General features: G+C 43.9%; 1 protein-coding gene across 3 annotated transcripts in view; it reads right to left on the reverse strand.

Moving 5' to 3' along the window:
* TANC1 (tetratricopeptide repeat, ankyrin repeat and coiled-coil containing 1) overlaps positions 1 to 14,566 on the reverse strand; it is a 350,249-nt gene that overhangs the window by 103,373 nt on the left and 232,310 nt on the right. For all 3 annotated transcript variants that reach the window (XM_073634104.1, XM_073634105.1, XM_073634107.1), the window contains one exon: positions 196 to 321. In XM_073634104.1, the coding sequence (XP_073490205.1) occupies positions 196 to 321 (126 nt within the window). The remainder of the gene's footprint in view (positions 1 to 195; positions 322 to 14,566) is intronic.

Consider the following 14,566-nt stretch of genomic DNA (forward strand, 5'->3'; position numbering starts at 1 on the left):
GGATGAGTAAAGTATAGATTTTTGCACCAAGCTGGGCTAAAAATGGAAGCAGCTGCTTTGCAGGTTAATAAAGACAGGTTCTAAATTATTTAATCCAAAAGAACCTGGCTTAATCAACAGAATCTTCACTGCATTCAGGCCCATATCTACACCTAGACCTAGGTAGAAAATGTAAAAAGATATAGATTTTCTTACCTTTAATTTCCTGCTGCACACGTGTTCCTGCTGTGTTATGCCAGGGCATTCGGATGGAGGTGCGTAGAGGAGCATTTCTCTGTACATCCAGATAACTCAAGTCTTCCAATTTTGTGGAACTTGTTGCTGGAAAAGTAAACACATTATTTTTGAAGTGCACAGTAACCATATCTAGAAGGCGACTAAAGAGACACTATGCTACCTAAGCAGATAGCCATGGAACTGGATAAGCAGTCTGGCATGAGGACCAAGCGATAAGACTGGCTTAAATATGGGCACCAGGTGAAGTGATGTGGATATAAAGTTTTCTATTCAGTGAAAATCATTAAGAGCTCGTTCACACTGTGATCTGCATTTGGATCACTCTTCTGAGATCGTTTAACAGGCATCGTAATGCCTCCCCACCACCTGCTTTAACACTTTGAAACCCTGAACTTGCATTGCATGCGATTGTGAGGCAGTTGCAGAGCAGTCCCATTCACCAGAGTGTGACCGGGGTTATAATTCCTGCCAAGGCCATAAATCAAAGCATTACAGCCGTGTTGTGTGCACACACCTGGTCGCTGCCTCTGCAGCTAAAGGGGGTAGCGGTTGGGGAGGCAGTAAAAGCATGGCTAAATCACTAGTGTGAACAAATGTTTTTTTCTCAATATCCACATCTCTTAATTCCTTATACCAGTGGTTCCCAACCTCAGTTCTCAAATACCCCCAACAGGCCATGTGTTGGGAATTTCCCTTAGGCGGGCCCATACACAGTTCGACTCTCCGCCAGTTCAGCAAGAACCAGCAGAGATTCAAACTGTGTATGGCCAGGCTGAAAGTACCAAGTTGATCGATCAAATTGGGTACAGCCAGCATGCTGGGTTTTATCTGCGATTATCGATAGCGGCTTCTATAGCGGCTAGCAATAGTAAATTTGGAAAAGGGGAGGGGAGGTAGGTTCGCTCTCAGCCATTGTACGTGGACCGCTGTACCTGGAGTAGTGAATACGCTACTAAAACAATATTAGATAATAGTAACCGAACGGCCTGGCAGGAGGGATTCCCGTATCAACACTGTCTATGTTGATGGGGGAATCAAGCAAATTTTTTTCCTGCAACTCATGTATGGCCGGCCTTAGATAAAACTACTGTCATAAATACAGAGCCAAAACCTGTTGGGGTATTGAGGACTGAAGTTGGGAACCACTGTTCTATATGAGAAAACTCAGACTGGGAGAAGGAAAGGCCACACTCTCAGTCAGTCATGTAGATGTGCTGAAAAAGATATGCTGACAGTAGGAGAGATGATCCCAGCAATTTGCTACTGGTAGACCAGCTCCCGTTTCAAGCGAGCATTTAACAATCTGGCTGGAATTTTTAGCTTTATGCCATGTGTACCGATAACCCGGGCAATGACAAAAATCTCAAAACATATATTTTATTTGCTTATATCTAGGGGTGCAATGGATCGTCATCGATCCGTGATCCGATCCGCGGAGGTTGATCCGATCCGCGGAGGTTGATCCGTACGGGACACCGAATGATGGAGCGATCACTTGTAACAAACCGGCGTCATGTCATGACGCCGGTTCTTCTCTCTCCCCTCTGTGCACTGATCTGTACAGTGGAGAGGAGAGATGGGATGGCAGCAGTGCCAATACTCTGCAATGCCCTGCCAATACTCTGCAATGCCCTGCCAATACTCTGCAATGCCCTGCTGCAATACCCTCCTGCAATGCCCTGACAATACTCTGCAATGCCCTGACAATACTCTGCCAATATACCCGCCAATACTCTGCCAATATACCCAATACCCTGCCAATATACCCTGCAATACTCTGCCAATATACCCAATACCCTGCCAATATACCCTGCAATACTCTGCCAATAGGGAGATTGTGGATATTACAGCGGGGGGAGATTTTTTTTTGTTGATCCGAAAATGATCTGAACCGTGACTCCTGATCCGAGGAACGATCCGAACCGTGAGTTTTTTGATCCGTTGCACCCCTACTTATATCACAGAAACTTTTTTCCCCACACAATAGAGAAAACGGAACCATTCACATTATTCTTTCAGGAAGGAATTCCCAAGTCTAATAAATAATATAATAGATGACAATCACATGCATTTCTTTTTTAGATTTGAGCATTAAATAAGCTTATATTAAAGATCATCTCTTTCTATAGGTTATTACGAATTCCCAATATTGCCTTCAACGACAAAAGTCAAAAATAAAATATCTCCACTGCTGTTGTATGCATTTTGTTTGCCTTTCTTCTAGATCCAAATGAAGAACGTAATCAAAAGTTATAAAATCTGATCTAAGCACACGCAAAGCCTTTAGACTACAGATACCAGCATGTTACACCGCTCTGTTCTTGGTGAGCCCCGGCCCCCCCCGTCACCCTCTGGCAGTGGGTGGTCTGCAATCTCTAGATAAACCCATTATCTTTCATCACTTCTCCACAGTTCTCATGCTCATGAGTGTCATAAGTGATGCTATTTCTATCTTCCGTCTAAAGAGAAAGTACAATGTTTATTATTGCATTAAGTAGGTGGTATTTTGTCTATTTGAACTGAGCAGAATTCACGGCGATTCATCAAGCTGACAACGATCTAAAGTAGCCTGTGATCTCGAGTCCAGTTCACAAAGACAAAACACATGGCCTTAAAAGTATGTTCCATGTGTTAAATAATCCCAAATTCTAAATGTTTTGGTAGGACAATCTGTCTACATGCCCTCCATCACTGGAAAAGGGAGGCCTGCAGGCCTGGCTATTCATATAAAAGGAAAGACAAGTCATTTTAAAGCCCAACTTCAGGAAACTTAAAGCGATTGTAAAGGCTGAACGTTTTTTAAATTCATACATTCTATGCATGAAGGTAGAGGTATGAGGGATGTCAGGAGCTACTCCAAAAAATGCCCCATGACCAAGAGAAAATTAATGGACTTTCTCGGTACCCAGGGAATTGAATATAAAAAATATGTTTTATTGTAGAAAAACAACTTGATATACATTAATACAAGCAATATATAAAAAAAATATGGTTGCATACAATAGCAAGGTAATACAGACTTAAAAGTGGGAACCCCACAAGATAGTGGAGCCTCTGGAGATGTAGGTCCAAAGTGTGATCCTCTACATGTTTCGCAAATTAATTTGCTTCTTCGGGAGGAATTGACCTTATACCTCTATGGAGAAATGACACTTAGTGCTCTTAACTGAAACAAGTACACACTATAGAGGGATAAGCTTTGTTCATATTTCATGTCTGAGGTTTACAACCGCTTTAAAGGTTTTCATTTGAAGGTTATATTTGGCACAAGCACGGGGCCATATTTTACATTGGAATGTAACATAGATGACAGTATTACATAATCTATACAACGTTAGGCTTTTTTTTTTTAGAGACCCCTCCACTATACTATCTTTGTATACTATAAACTAAACTGCTGAGAAGAGTCCTTCTATACCTGTCAGCAGTTCCAAGCTGCTTCCAGCTGTCCATACGCAAACACAGCCATACTCTTTGTCAAAGGGTACAAACTGTGTTCAGAGATGGCACGACTGGCTCAGCCTGAATGCCACCCATTGACAGAGACTATGGCCGCCTCCACAGCTGTGCCCGGTACCAGCAGCTGAAAAGAGCCCAGAGCTGTTGACAATTGATAATTAGCAACTTCAGTAATAAGACAGAGCAAATGGCGCTGATGTGGAGAATCTGCTATGAAATACCTTACGTTTGGAGACCAGTTTGGACCCATTTTAACAAAGCTTAATAGGAAATGTAGATGCATTTTGGTTGCGTTGTGAAACTTTTCCTAGTGCAGTGCCAATGCAAACATAAAAAACTTTGCATTGCTTATAATAAGTCACTGAGGGGACTAGTGAATAGAACTGAATGAAATTTCACTTTGTGTCAATTCAATAAAGTCTGGGGGGGGGGGTAAGAGCACATCGCCACCCCGCTGCTACTGGCGTCAACCAATCCTTAGAAGGTCCATGTATCCAAGGCCCAAACTTCTTGATAGATAAGAGAACGGTTATAATCTGGTAGTATTTTGTTAGACACTTGAGAGATTTCTTCTCACTTCCTGTGCTTAAGAAGCCACAGGAAGTTAAGTAGAAGGGTATCAATTATTAAGATATCACCAGAACAAGTGCCTCCCCTGGAGGACCCCCCATTCCTATTCTGGTAAAGACTAAGAATTCATTCACACAGGCCTCCTTGTGTCTATACAGCACTTTCATACCCACTGCTAATATAAATGTGGGGTGTGTGGTCTTAGGAGATGCCAAATTAAACCAAATGTAGAGATGAGCCAGCATTCCAATCCAGTTTACTGACAGTCCATAAAGGGGGACTTTTTTATGGAACTTCTGTAAAATACCCAATTGCTTTTTTTTTTTTTTTTAACAAGCTGGCTATTCTTTATATTTAGGAATAAAAATCTGATAAGGGATCTGACCCTTCCCCCTCCATCTAAAACTACAAAAAAAAAAAGTTTTGGCTTTAGATTTATTTCAAATAATTTGACTTCAGGACATACCGGAATTCTTATTTGTATACCTTTGGACGAAACAATGTGTAAGTAAACCATAAATTCAAAAGTTGGGCACTGATTTTCTTTGTTCCTCACTTAGCTAATAGTAATTACATTTATGTATATACAATCCATAAATACCTGGTTATCATAGATACCCCCTTCCTATTTTCATTCTGACTATTCTAGATAGGGAAGGGGCTCCATCCTAGCATGGTTAGTTTGTGTCTTTTCTTTCGGTTAGGAAAATACAGGACGCTGTGCTGACATGCGGTGTGCCTGTAATGCTGTGGTCAGATTCCTGCCCCGCCTAGCCCTTCACAGCCAGCAAACTGGTGTACAATGCTGTATTCCCGTAATCATCCCTGTATCCCCACCTACAGCCTAAGACTGTTGGGGAAGATAAGATAGACAGACAGACAGACAGACAGACACCCTTCTGTGCTGCAGCTCCCCCCAGATCCCCCTTTTTGTACCTATGCCCGATCCCATCCAGCGACATGCATGACAGCAGTGGCTCCCGCCGCTGTCTCTCTCCTTGGGCAGCATGATAATGGCTCCTGCTGCTGTCAATCAAATGCTGTGAGATGGGAGCAGAGGGTGTGGGGCCGAGTCCCGCTGTCTGTATCAATGAACATAGCAGCAGGAATTGGGAGCGAGCACACACAGGGAGCGAGCACAAAGCAGCTTTCCATGGGGGCACCCACCGAAGAGGAGGGGCCTAGAGCGTCGGTGGGGGACACCAAAAGAGGAGAACAGAGCAGGTAAATATATACATGTATGTTATTTAATTTTTTTTTAAAAAGGAAGGTTTACAACCACTTTAAAGCATAACTTAAAGTGATTGTAAAGTTTTGTTTTTTTTTAAACAAACATCTCTATACTTACCTGCTCATTGCAATTTAATTGCACAGAGTGGCCGCAAACCTCCCCTTTTTGGGTCCCCCGTCGGGCCCCCAAGGGAAGCACCCAAGTCCCCGCTGCTGCATCCATTGACACAGACAGCATGAGTCGCCCCCCCCCCCCCCCCCCCCCACCGTCACTGGTTTTAATTGACGTCACTGGGAGCCAATGGCTTCCGCTGCCCTAGCAAAGCCAGCGAGAGAAGTGAGGGGAGAGAAGAGCTGCAGATGTGCATGTTGCTGGATCAAATGAAGGCTCAGGTAAGTAAAAGGGGGGGGTGAGGGGAAATGCTGACACCTAAACATTTTTTTCCTTGATGCAAGGAATGCGTTAAGGTAAAAAATGTTTAGGATTTACAACCATTTTAAGTCTGCAGTACTCACCTTTGTTTCAAAGGTCTAATGCCTTATGAGGTCCCTTGCCAGCACCTTCTCCCCTGTTTCTTCCAGGGGTCATATCTCGGCTGTCTTGATTGACAAGCATGGATGACGAAACTTCCACACACGCACAGGAGTTCAGTCAATCGGGCACAAAGGTACCGTGCACTACATGATCACAATTTTTTACATTTAACTAAGACACAGGTGATCAAAAAACTGACAGTGGTTTAAAGAGTATGTAAACCCAACTCTTCATATTCCTGATATGTGCCTGCTGTACCATGTACTTGTATGAGAAAGGATCCTGTTCTCTTTGTATTGCTTCCTTTGTGTGAAATGCCTGGTGTTCCTGCCAGTCCTTCTGCTTTCCTATTAACTGACCTCACTAGGCATGAGAGCACAGCATGGTCAGTTCTCTAGCTGTGCTGGGAACTCAATGATCAGACTTGTCCTGACACCTCCCCCCTTCTCTGCAAAGCCTTCAACTGGGAAGCTCAGTATGCTGCTGTTTCTACTCCCCCCAGGTATTTATAATTTTTTTTACATATGTCTATACACAAATTTTTTGCACTTCATTTGCATTGTAAACTGAATGGGTTGTTTTATAAAGCAAGGGCTTACAATCATTTCACACTTCCCTACTCTATCCTAGATGAATTTAAAAAAATAGTTTTAGGAATTCTTTAAGGTTCAAATGCAAAACTAAAACTAAAAGTGTGTGTGTCGGTCGGTGTGTGTGTGTCGGTGTGTGTGTGTGTGTCGGTGTGTGTGTGTCGGTGTGTGTGTGTGTCGGTGTGTGTGTGTGTGTCGGTGTGTGTGTGTGTGTGTGTCGGTGTGTGTGTGTGTGTGTGTGTGTCGGTGTGTGTGTGTGTGTGTGTCGGTGTGTGTGTGTCGGTGTGTGTGTGTGTCGGTGTGTGTGTGTGTGTGTGTCAGTGTGTGTGTGTCAGTGTGTGTGTGTCAGTGTGTGTGTGTCAGTGTGTGTGTGTCGGTGTGTGTGTGTCGGTGTGTGTCGGTGTGTGTGTGTGTGTGTGTGTGTGTCGGTGTGTGTGTGTCGGTGTGTGTGTGTCGGTGTGTGTGTGTCAGTGTGTGTGTGTCAGTGTGTGTGTGTCGGTGTGTGTGTGTGTCGGTGTGTATGTGTGTGTCGGTGTGTGTGTGTCGGTGTGTGTGTGTGTCGGTGTGTGTGTGTGTCGGTGTGTGTGTGTGTGTGTGTCGGTGTGTGTGTGTGTGTCGGTGTGTGTGTGTGTGTGTCGGTGTGTGTGTGTGTGTCGGTGTGTGTGTGTGTGTGTGTCGGTGTGTGTGTGTGTGTGTCGGTGTGTATGTGTGTGTGTCGGTGTGTATGTGTGTGTGTGTGTGTGTCGGTGTGTGTGTGTGTGTCGGTGTGTGTGTGTGTGTCGGTGTGTATGTGTGTGTCGGTGTGTATGTGTGTGTCGGTGTGTGTGTGTGGGGGGGTGGAGTGTATTTGTGTTGAGCACAATTATGCTAGCAAACCAAGACTTTCTCCTCCCCACAATTCCTTCCACTTTCATTGAGTATTTACACATATTTTCATTATCTACTTGAAGCATCTTCATATTATCAGCCTACATACACAGAAGGTTCCCAGGACTGATATGACTTAAGGGCATTTCTCAAATGCTTATCACACACCTGTATATAAGTGGAGGAATTCGCACCCTATACATTCAATTAGATTACTACAGTTTTTAAAGAAGCACAACTATCACGAGCATCGAAAGCAGGACTCCAATTGATGGTATACTACCCTTCAGAATATAGCACATAAAATCCTAAATGCAGTTTTATTTTTTTAAATGATTATGTTCAGTGATTTTCAAAGCTTACAAGGAGCTATGCTTGGTTTATAGTAAAGGAAACCCATTGCTTATTTTAAACGTCAAAGCCATCAACACTTTCACAGGGAAAGGCGTACTACCAAAATGAATCCCCTACATTTATGACTGCGCTATCCTGTTTCTTTAAATAAAAAGTATCACTTTTATTACTTTATTTGGCATCAGCTGTCCATTTGTCCACAGCTGTCCGTTTGCATCATTTTCTAAGGCTAGCCATACATGAAAGCGGAATTTTACCCATAACGTGATAAAAAATAATGTTCTTTAGCAAGGAACATACATTCCACAATAATAATTATGCCACCAAAATAAGTGTGTGCTGTAAAGTTCCTCCAACATTGCTCCTGTGTCTTCTTGCTGGAGGCTGCCATTTTGCTGCAGACCAGAACCCCTGAACAGCAGTAAATCATAAAGCGGAACTAAACCCATCGATTTACCAGTTTCAAAAAAGAGTTAGCAATCCCGGCTTTCCAGGAATATAATGGTCACATCTGCTTGCTTCCTCAACCAAACTGTCAAACAGCATGGCACTGATATACTAGTATCGGTATCAATACTGAGCATTTGCACGAGTACTTGTACTCGTGCAAATGGTCCAATGCATGACCCGAAACTTGGACAGTCAGGGACGATCAGTGCGAGGAGTTACAAGCATCAATCTCCCTGTATAGTTTTCAATTAAGCAGCTGACAGCCGCTTCTCCACCCCCCCCCCCCCCTCCTCGCGGCTATCAGCTGCTTTTTTTAAATCTATACAGGGAGATCGATGCTTCTAACTCCCCTCACTGCCGTACCGATCATGTCCTGTGTCCTTCTGCGTTCCTTCTCTGTGCTCCTCTGGTCCTCCACCAGTCCCCCTCCGTGCTCTTCCGGTCCCCCGTCCCGGACCTGTCAGGATGGAGAGCGGAGGAAGGAGCCAGTAAATAGGCAATTTATCGGCTCCTTCCTTTTCTGAATGCACAGTCAGCGATTACTGACGCTGTCCATTCATAACTGAGCGTCGTAAACTGTCTCCTGTCCATTCATCTTCAATACAGCCGAGGCTGCAGAGAAAGGGACTGGGGAATCTGTGTTGTTAAAAAAAAAACAAAAAACTACTGCCACAGTCCACTGTCACATGACATGAAAAAAAAAAAGTGTCGGTACTTGCACATGGTCTTAAAAAAGTGGTGCAACCCTACCGTCAAACCATCAAATGTCTGGTGTCATAACTGATCGCATGTGCAGCACCATAGCAATTCAAGATCAAATAGTAGCTAAGATGGCAGCTTCCTTGGCTGTAAAGGATTAGGAGGGTCTAATTCTGCTTTAAGGCTGTCAACAGATCGGCCTCTACAAACTCAGCTGTGCCTAAAAGCGCCAAAAAAATGGAGAGCAACTGAGCATGTGCAGAGCAGGGTGAGACAGTGTATTACTGGATTTTAAAGTGGGGGTCCACCTATCTATCGTTTTTTTTTTTTTTTTTAGTTCATTCACAAACTTTTCTTCTCAGCATTACATACTCACATATTGTGTGTAATATGTCCGCCTGTGTCAGATTTCGTCGGAAAGAATAACTTATATTATTCACTGCAGGCGGTTTCCATCTTCATTGTGGGCATTTGAAGCCCACAAGCATTTATTTCCTGGATGTGGTGAATGCTGTGCTCCCAGCATTCACCGCTCGTTCCCGCACATGCTCAGTGGCATCCTGGGAAGCCTGAGACTAGCTCCCAGGAGACTGTGCGGAGTCTGGGAGAGGCTAGAAACACGCCTACTCCCATGGGAGGAGAACCAGGAAGTGCAAAGAAGAATAGAAAAATAAAAGGTAATTATGGCGATTTAATTTTTTTTAAACGGCATGTCAGCATCTAGGCAAGGAAGAGAATACATACAGATATTGTTCAAAATTTGTGTGGAACCCCGCTTTAAAGAGTATAGGCACTTATTTTTAATGTTGTACATAGCTATACCTGCAAAAGGGGCCAGCCTGAAGTCATCTAGCAGGACTTAATTTTCTGACTAAAGTTCCACTTTAAGAATGCACAGACCTGAAGAAGAGAAATCAATAGATTCCCCCCCCATCCACACGAAACATCATTTATAAAGGAATCTCCCCTGCTTGCTACTAAGGCAGCAGCTGTTAAAATACCCCAAAAGTGCCTGCCTCTGATTCGCTACAATCACTGTTCATCTGAGAATGTTCCAATCAACTCCCTTCAATTTTACATTTGAAGTTTGTCATGTCAGGTGGTAGTGACTAGGCCACCCATGGCTCACATTCTGTCCATTTTAGAATAAAGGAATTCTACTGTGATCTTTGCCAAAAGAATGTTATCTACTCCATCCACTAGAACTACCAATGGACTTTCTACAGGCTCCTTAGAAACTGGATCAGAACCTTGGATAGCTGGAACTGGCAAATGAAACTGGCTGCCGCTTTGCTGGCTTCCACTAGCCCAACATATAAAATTGAAAACACTAACTACAACATACAAAGCCATCCACATCTCTGCCCCCATCTATATCACCAAACTCATTTCCAAATGTAACCCAAATTGTCCTCTACGCTCCTCCCAAGGCCTCCTGCTATCTAGCTCTTGTCACCTCCCTTCCATGCTTGCCTCCAGGACCTCTCCCCATCCTCTGGAACCCCCAACCCAATCTTTTCAGTTATCTCCACCTCTTTCTGCCTTAAGGCGATCCTTGAAAACCTATCTATTCAAGGAAGCCTATCCCTCTCGTCTCCACCCAAAAACTGGACTTTGACCATCCTGCAAACTATTTATTACCTTGTGAAAACCCCCCCATCTCTCTCAGATTGTAAGCTCCAAGAGCAGGTCCTTCCTCATCCTTCTCTATTGAACTGTACTGTCTCCATTTATATCGTAAAGCGCTGCGCAAACTGTCAACACTATAGAAATCCTGTATGACAAGAAAAATAATGATGATATTTCTTCTACTGGAATTCCAGGAAATGACTGAATACCTCTGACGGGACACAAGATGATGGACAATATGACAGGCCTAAAACAATAAGTGAACTGCCAGAAAACAGGCACGAGCAACACAAACTTCACAGGGCAATGGAGATTCAGCACTGCACTTCCTATTGTGTATCACTAAGGCCGGCCATACATTGAGAGAATTTCTTTCCTGCAACCACGGTTGCAGGAAAGAAATTTGCACTAATCCCCCATCAACTCAGACAGTGATGATGTGGGAATCCCTCCTGCCGGGCCATTGTCTTCCCCCGGTGGGAGGAAGCCACCCCCGCTGAGAAAGGACAGCGATTATCACTAGCGGCTATAGCAGCCGCTTGCGATAATCGTGAGAGAATCCGGCAGGCTGATCAACTTGGTATATACAGCCTGCTCATCAACCGTTTGAATCTCGGCTGGTTCCTGCTGAACCAGCTGAGATTCAAACTGTTCATGGCCAGCCTACGTGGGCAGTATAATCTTTAATGAAGCCCAGCTAATGTACTAGCTTTGAAATAACTGAGATTTCCAATAACTCACCTTAGAAAATCATCCTTTTTGGCACCCAAAGATTATACTGACCATAACTACACTGTACCTACACTATTTAAAGCTGAATATCAGGCAAACACCATAAGAAGAATAACCTAAGAGGCTCATTTCTCCATCACTCTGCTCACTCCTATCCGCATTTTCCTTATAGAACACAAGCACTGCAGCAGTACTGATGGACTCTTTGTACTGCTTCTCCCTTTCCCAGTCTTACCTCTGCTGTTCAGAAACTGCAAGAGGTTGTTACTAGGTCAAAATTCAAGAACTTACACTTCTTGCATTAAAAGAAAGATGCAAAAATGAATATGGAGCTGCATTTATTTGTGTTCGGCTTTAAAGTGTATATGCAGTAAAGCATGCTTGTTATATTCACTGTGGAACCAAAGGAGTTATTCCTCTGCATTGTGTGAAAAGTCTGTTTGATCCTGTCTTCTCCGATCCTCCCTCTCTTCCACTATCCCCAATCCATCTCCTGATAGAACAAAGCCTTGGAGTCACTGCTCAGTTTGGTGTGTATTTTTAGAGAGTTTTTTTCTTTTCTTTGGAAGGGTGCATGTGATCAAGCACAGAGCCAATCAGCACTATCCAGACAGAGTGACAGGGGTCCTGCAGTCTCATAGGACAGTCATAGGAGAATAAAAACTCCTCCTACAAGCTTTAACCAGACACTGATAGAAGTCACAAGACTGCTATATACTGCTGATGAGAAAAGGTATTTAGCATTTTTTATTTACTAAAATAATTGCATTTCCATGTACTGTAGGAGACCAGATATAGTGAATGCAGGGTCCTGGGTTTAGGTTTAGTAACATTTTATATCTTTTATGACCATAAAGCACACAGTATTTTGTTCATAGCTCCCAACTGTCCCTGATTTCGAGGGACTGTCCCTCATGTCGGATCGTTATAGATGTAAATAAAATGCACTATTTATCAAAAAGTGTTTTCCAGTGCTAAACCTTTAATCTCATTTCTAAATTGCTGCATTTGTAAATTCCAAAAGCCAGTATAAAGGAATAGTAGTGGTAAAAAAGGCAATTTTAACCAATCTTGTTTTTTTTGTACAATTCTCCTTTAAGGGGCGTGGCAAGGAGTGTGTCCTATGTCTGCATACTCTTACTGATAGGTGTCCCCTATTCCCATCTGAAAAAGTTGGAAGGTATGTTTTGTTAAATGAGTTTGTTCACAGGAAATACATCTGAGAAACTTGTTTGATGAATCCACCCTTTTCCCATCTGAATAAACTGATGAAATATAACTGGGAATGTGGAGAAAAGACACCTGCCATTTAATTCACTTCCCTACTGTGGGGCCAGAACCTCTCACTCATCTCTCCTCCCTTTATACAAACGCCATTTAAAGCGGGAGTGACAAGCTTTGCTGTTTGTTTTCTCGGTCTAACTTGCTGACACAATAAACACGAGCGGCACACACCTACACAGTTCTCATCATCTCCTGCCCTCCCCAGAGAGACAAACTGGATCCCAATTCTGCCGGCTCATCCAGAAGGAATGTGGTACAATTAGTAAGAAGCATTCTAAGTGTGCAATGCTTGCAACCACATCACAGCGTTAAAATTCAAATCTGGGCAGCGGCACAACTCAGGCTGCCCCGTCGCCCTCCTCATTTCTGCCTGACATTACAGTTCAGAATGCAGACATTGTGAATGGAGATTCCATGGAAAAGAAGGTCATCTCATATCCAGACAGGGGGTCACTGGAAAACTTTCTGAAAAAAATTGCATTGATAATATGGGAACTCGCTTTGGACCAACATTTAAAAAGATAGCAAAGACAAGCAAAAGCTAACCATATAAAGGAGTGTAGCACACACACTGCACTGTGAAACTATCTCACATGATATGGGCCAAGACTGAGCTCGGGGGAGCCTCAGCTAACACCCCCCAGGAGCTCCATTAGGTTGAAACCCTTGCAGATTTGTCTTAAAGTGTGTTAGTCCACCATTACAGAAAAAATAAAAAAGGTGAACCAACACCGTACACAAGGGGTAGGCAACCTAGGGCCCTCCAGCTGTTGCAGAACTACAAGTCCCATCATGCCTCTGGGAGTAATTGTAACTGCCAGCCTTGCAATGCCTCATGGGAAATGTAGTTCCACAACAGCTGGAGGGCTACTGGTTGCCTACCCCTGTCGTACACCGTCCCCATCCCCCTGGTCTGCACCTACCTCCGGAGATGCTTAGCGGTCAGTGTCCCGACAGCCGGGTCCAGCCATCCAGGGATTTTAAATTCACGCTCTTCTACCTCTTCCCTGTGCAGCACTTCCGGGAAGGAACAGAGCAATTCATTTTGGCCAGCGCCTGCACAGCGAATCGCTCTAATCCTTCCAAGAAGCTTGCACAAATTAGGAGGAAGAGCGAGGATTTCAAATCTCCAGACCGCTGGACCAGCTGACTGCTTGGCATCTATGGTGATTAAGTACAGCCGTGATTGGGGGGTATATGGTGTTCGTTTACCTTTTTATTAATAAAATACTAATACTTTAAGGAGACACTGTTAACCCCCTCCAGACTAATATTCACCTTGCAGGCGCTCCCTCGCTGCTCACGTCTTCATCGCAACCGGCACCAAAATCCGCAGTGTCAGTTGATGGCTGCTATGGGAAGCAGTGATGTCATTGCCTCGGTGCTCAGGCCTAGTAATCGGCTGCTAGATCTTAGAACTGTCATTTGGGAAGGAGGTCACATGCTCCTCCATACCCGGATCACTGGGTATGGTCTCTGGTTGCAATAGAGGCTGGATTAAAAGGGAGCATAGGCAAGCTGAATATAACTGTGTGTGTCGGGGGGGCTCTTTAAGTAGACACTGATTGGGCGAGGTGGAAGAGTCTCTTTAAAGAGCATAGGTATAGTATATGTACAATAAGCACATATTTTGAGTAATAATTACTGCAGTGTTCATTTTCAATTGGTTTTAAAGGCTAGACATTTTTTTAACAATGTATTCCCTGCATGAAGGTAAAAAATATCCCAGTTGTTATATTGCCCCTCATACTCTAAATCCTTACCCGAGTTCTCTCACGATCCAGCGCTGTGCCCATCTGTAGCGGCTCTCTCTTTGCTCTCACAGGCTTTGTTGAGGCAGAGTGAGCCACTGGTTTCTGCTGCTGTCAATCAAATCCTGAGAGGAGGGAGTGGGGGCGTGGGGGCGGAGGCCGAGCTGTGTGTGTCAACA

Source organism: Aquarana catesbeiana, linkage group LG06 (assembly GCF_042186555.1).
Source record: "Aquarana catesbeiana isolate 2022-GZ linkage group LG06, ASM4218655v1, whole genome shotgun sequence".
Lineage (NCBI taxonomy): Eukaryota > Metazoa > Chordata > Amphibia > Anura > Ranidae > Aquarana > Aquarana catesbeiana.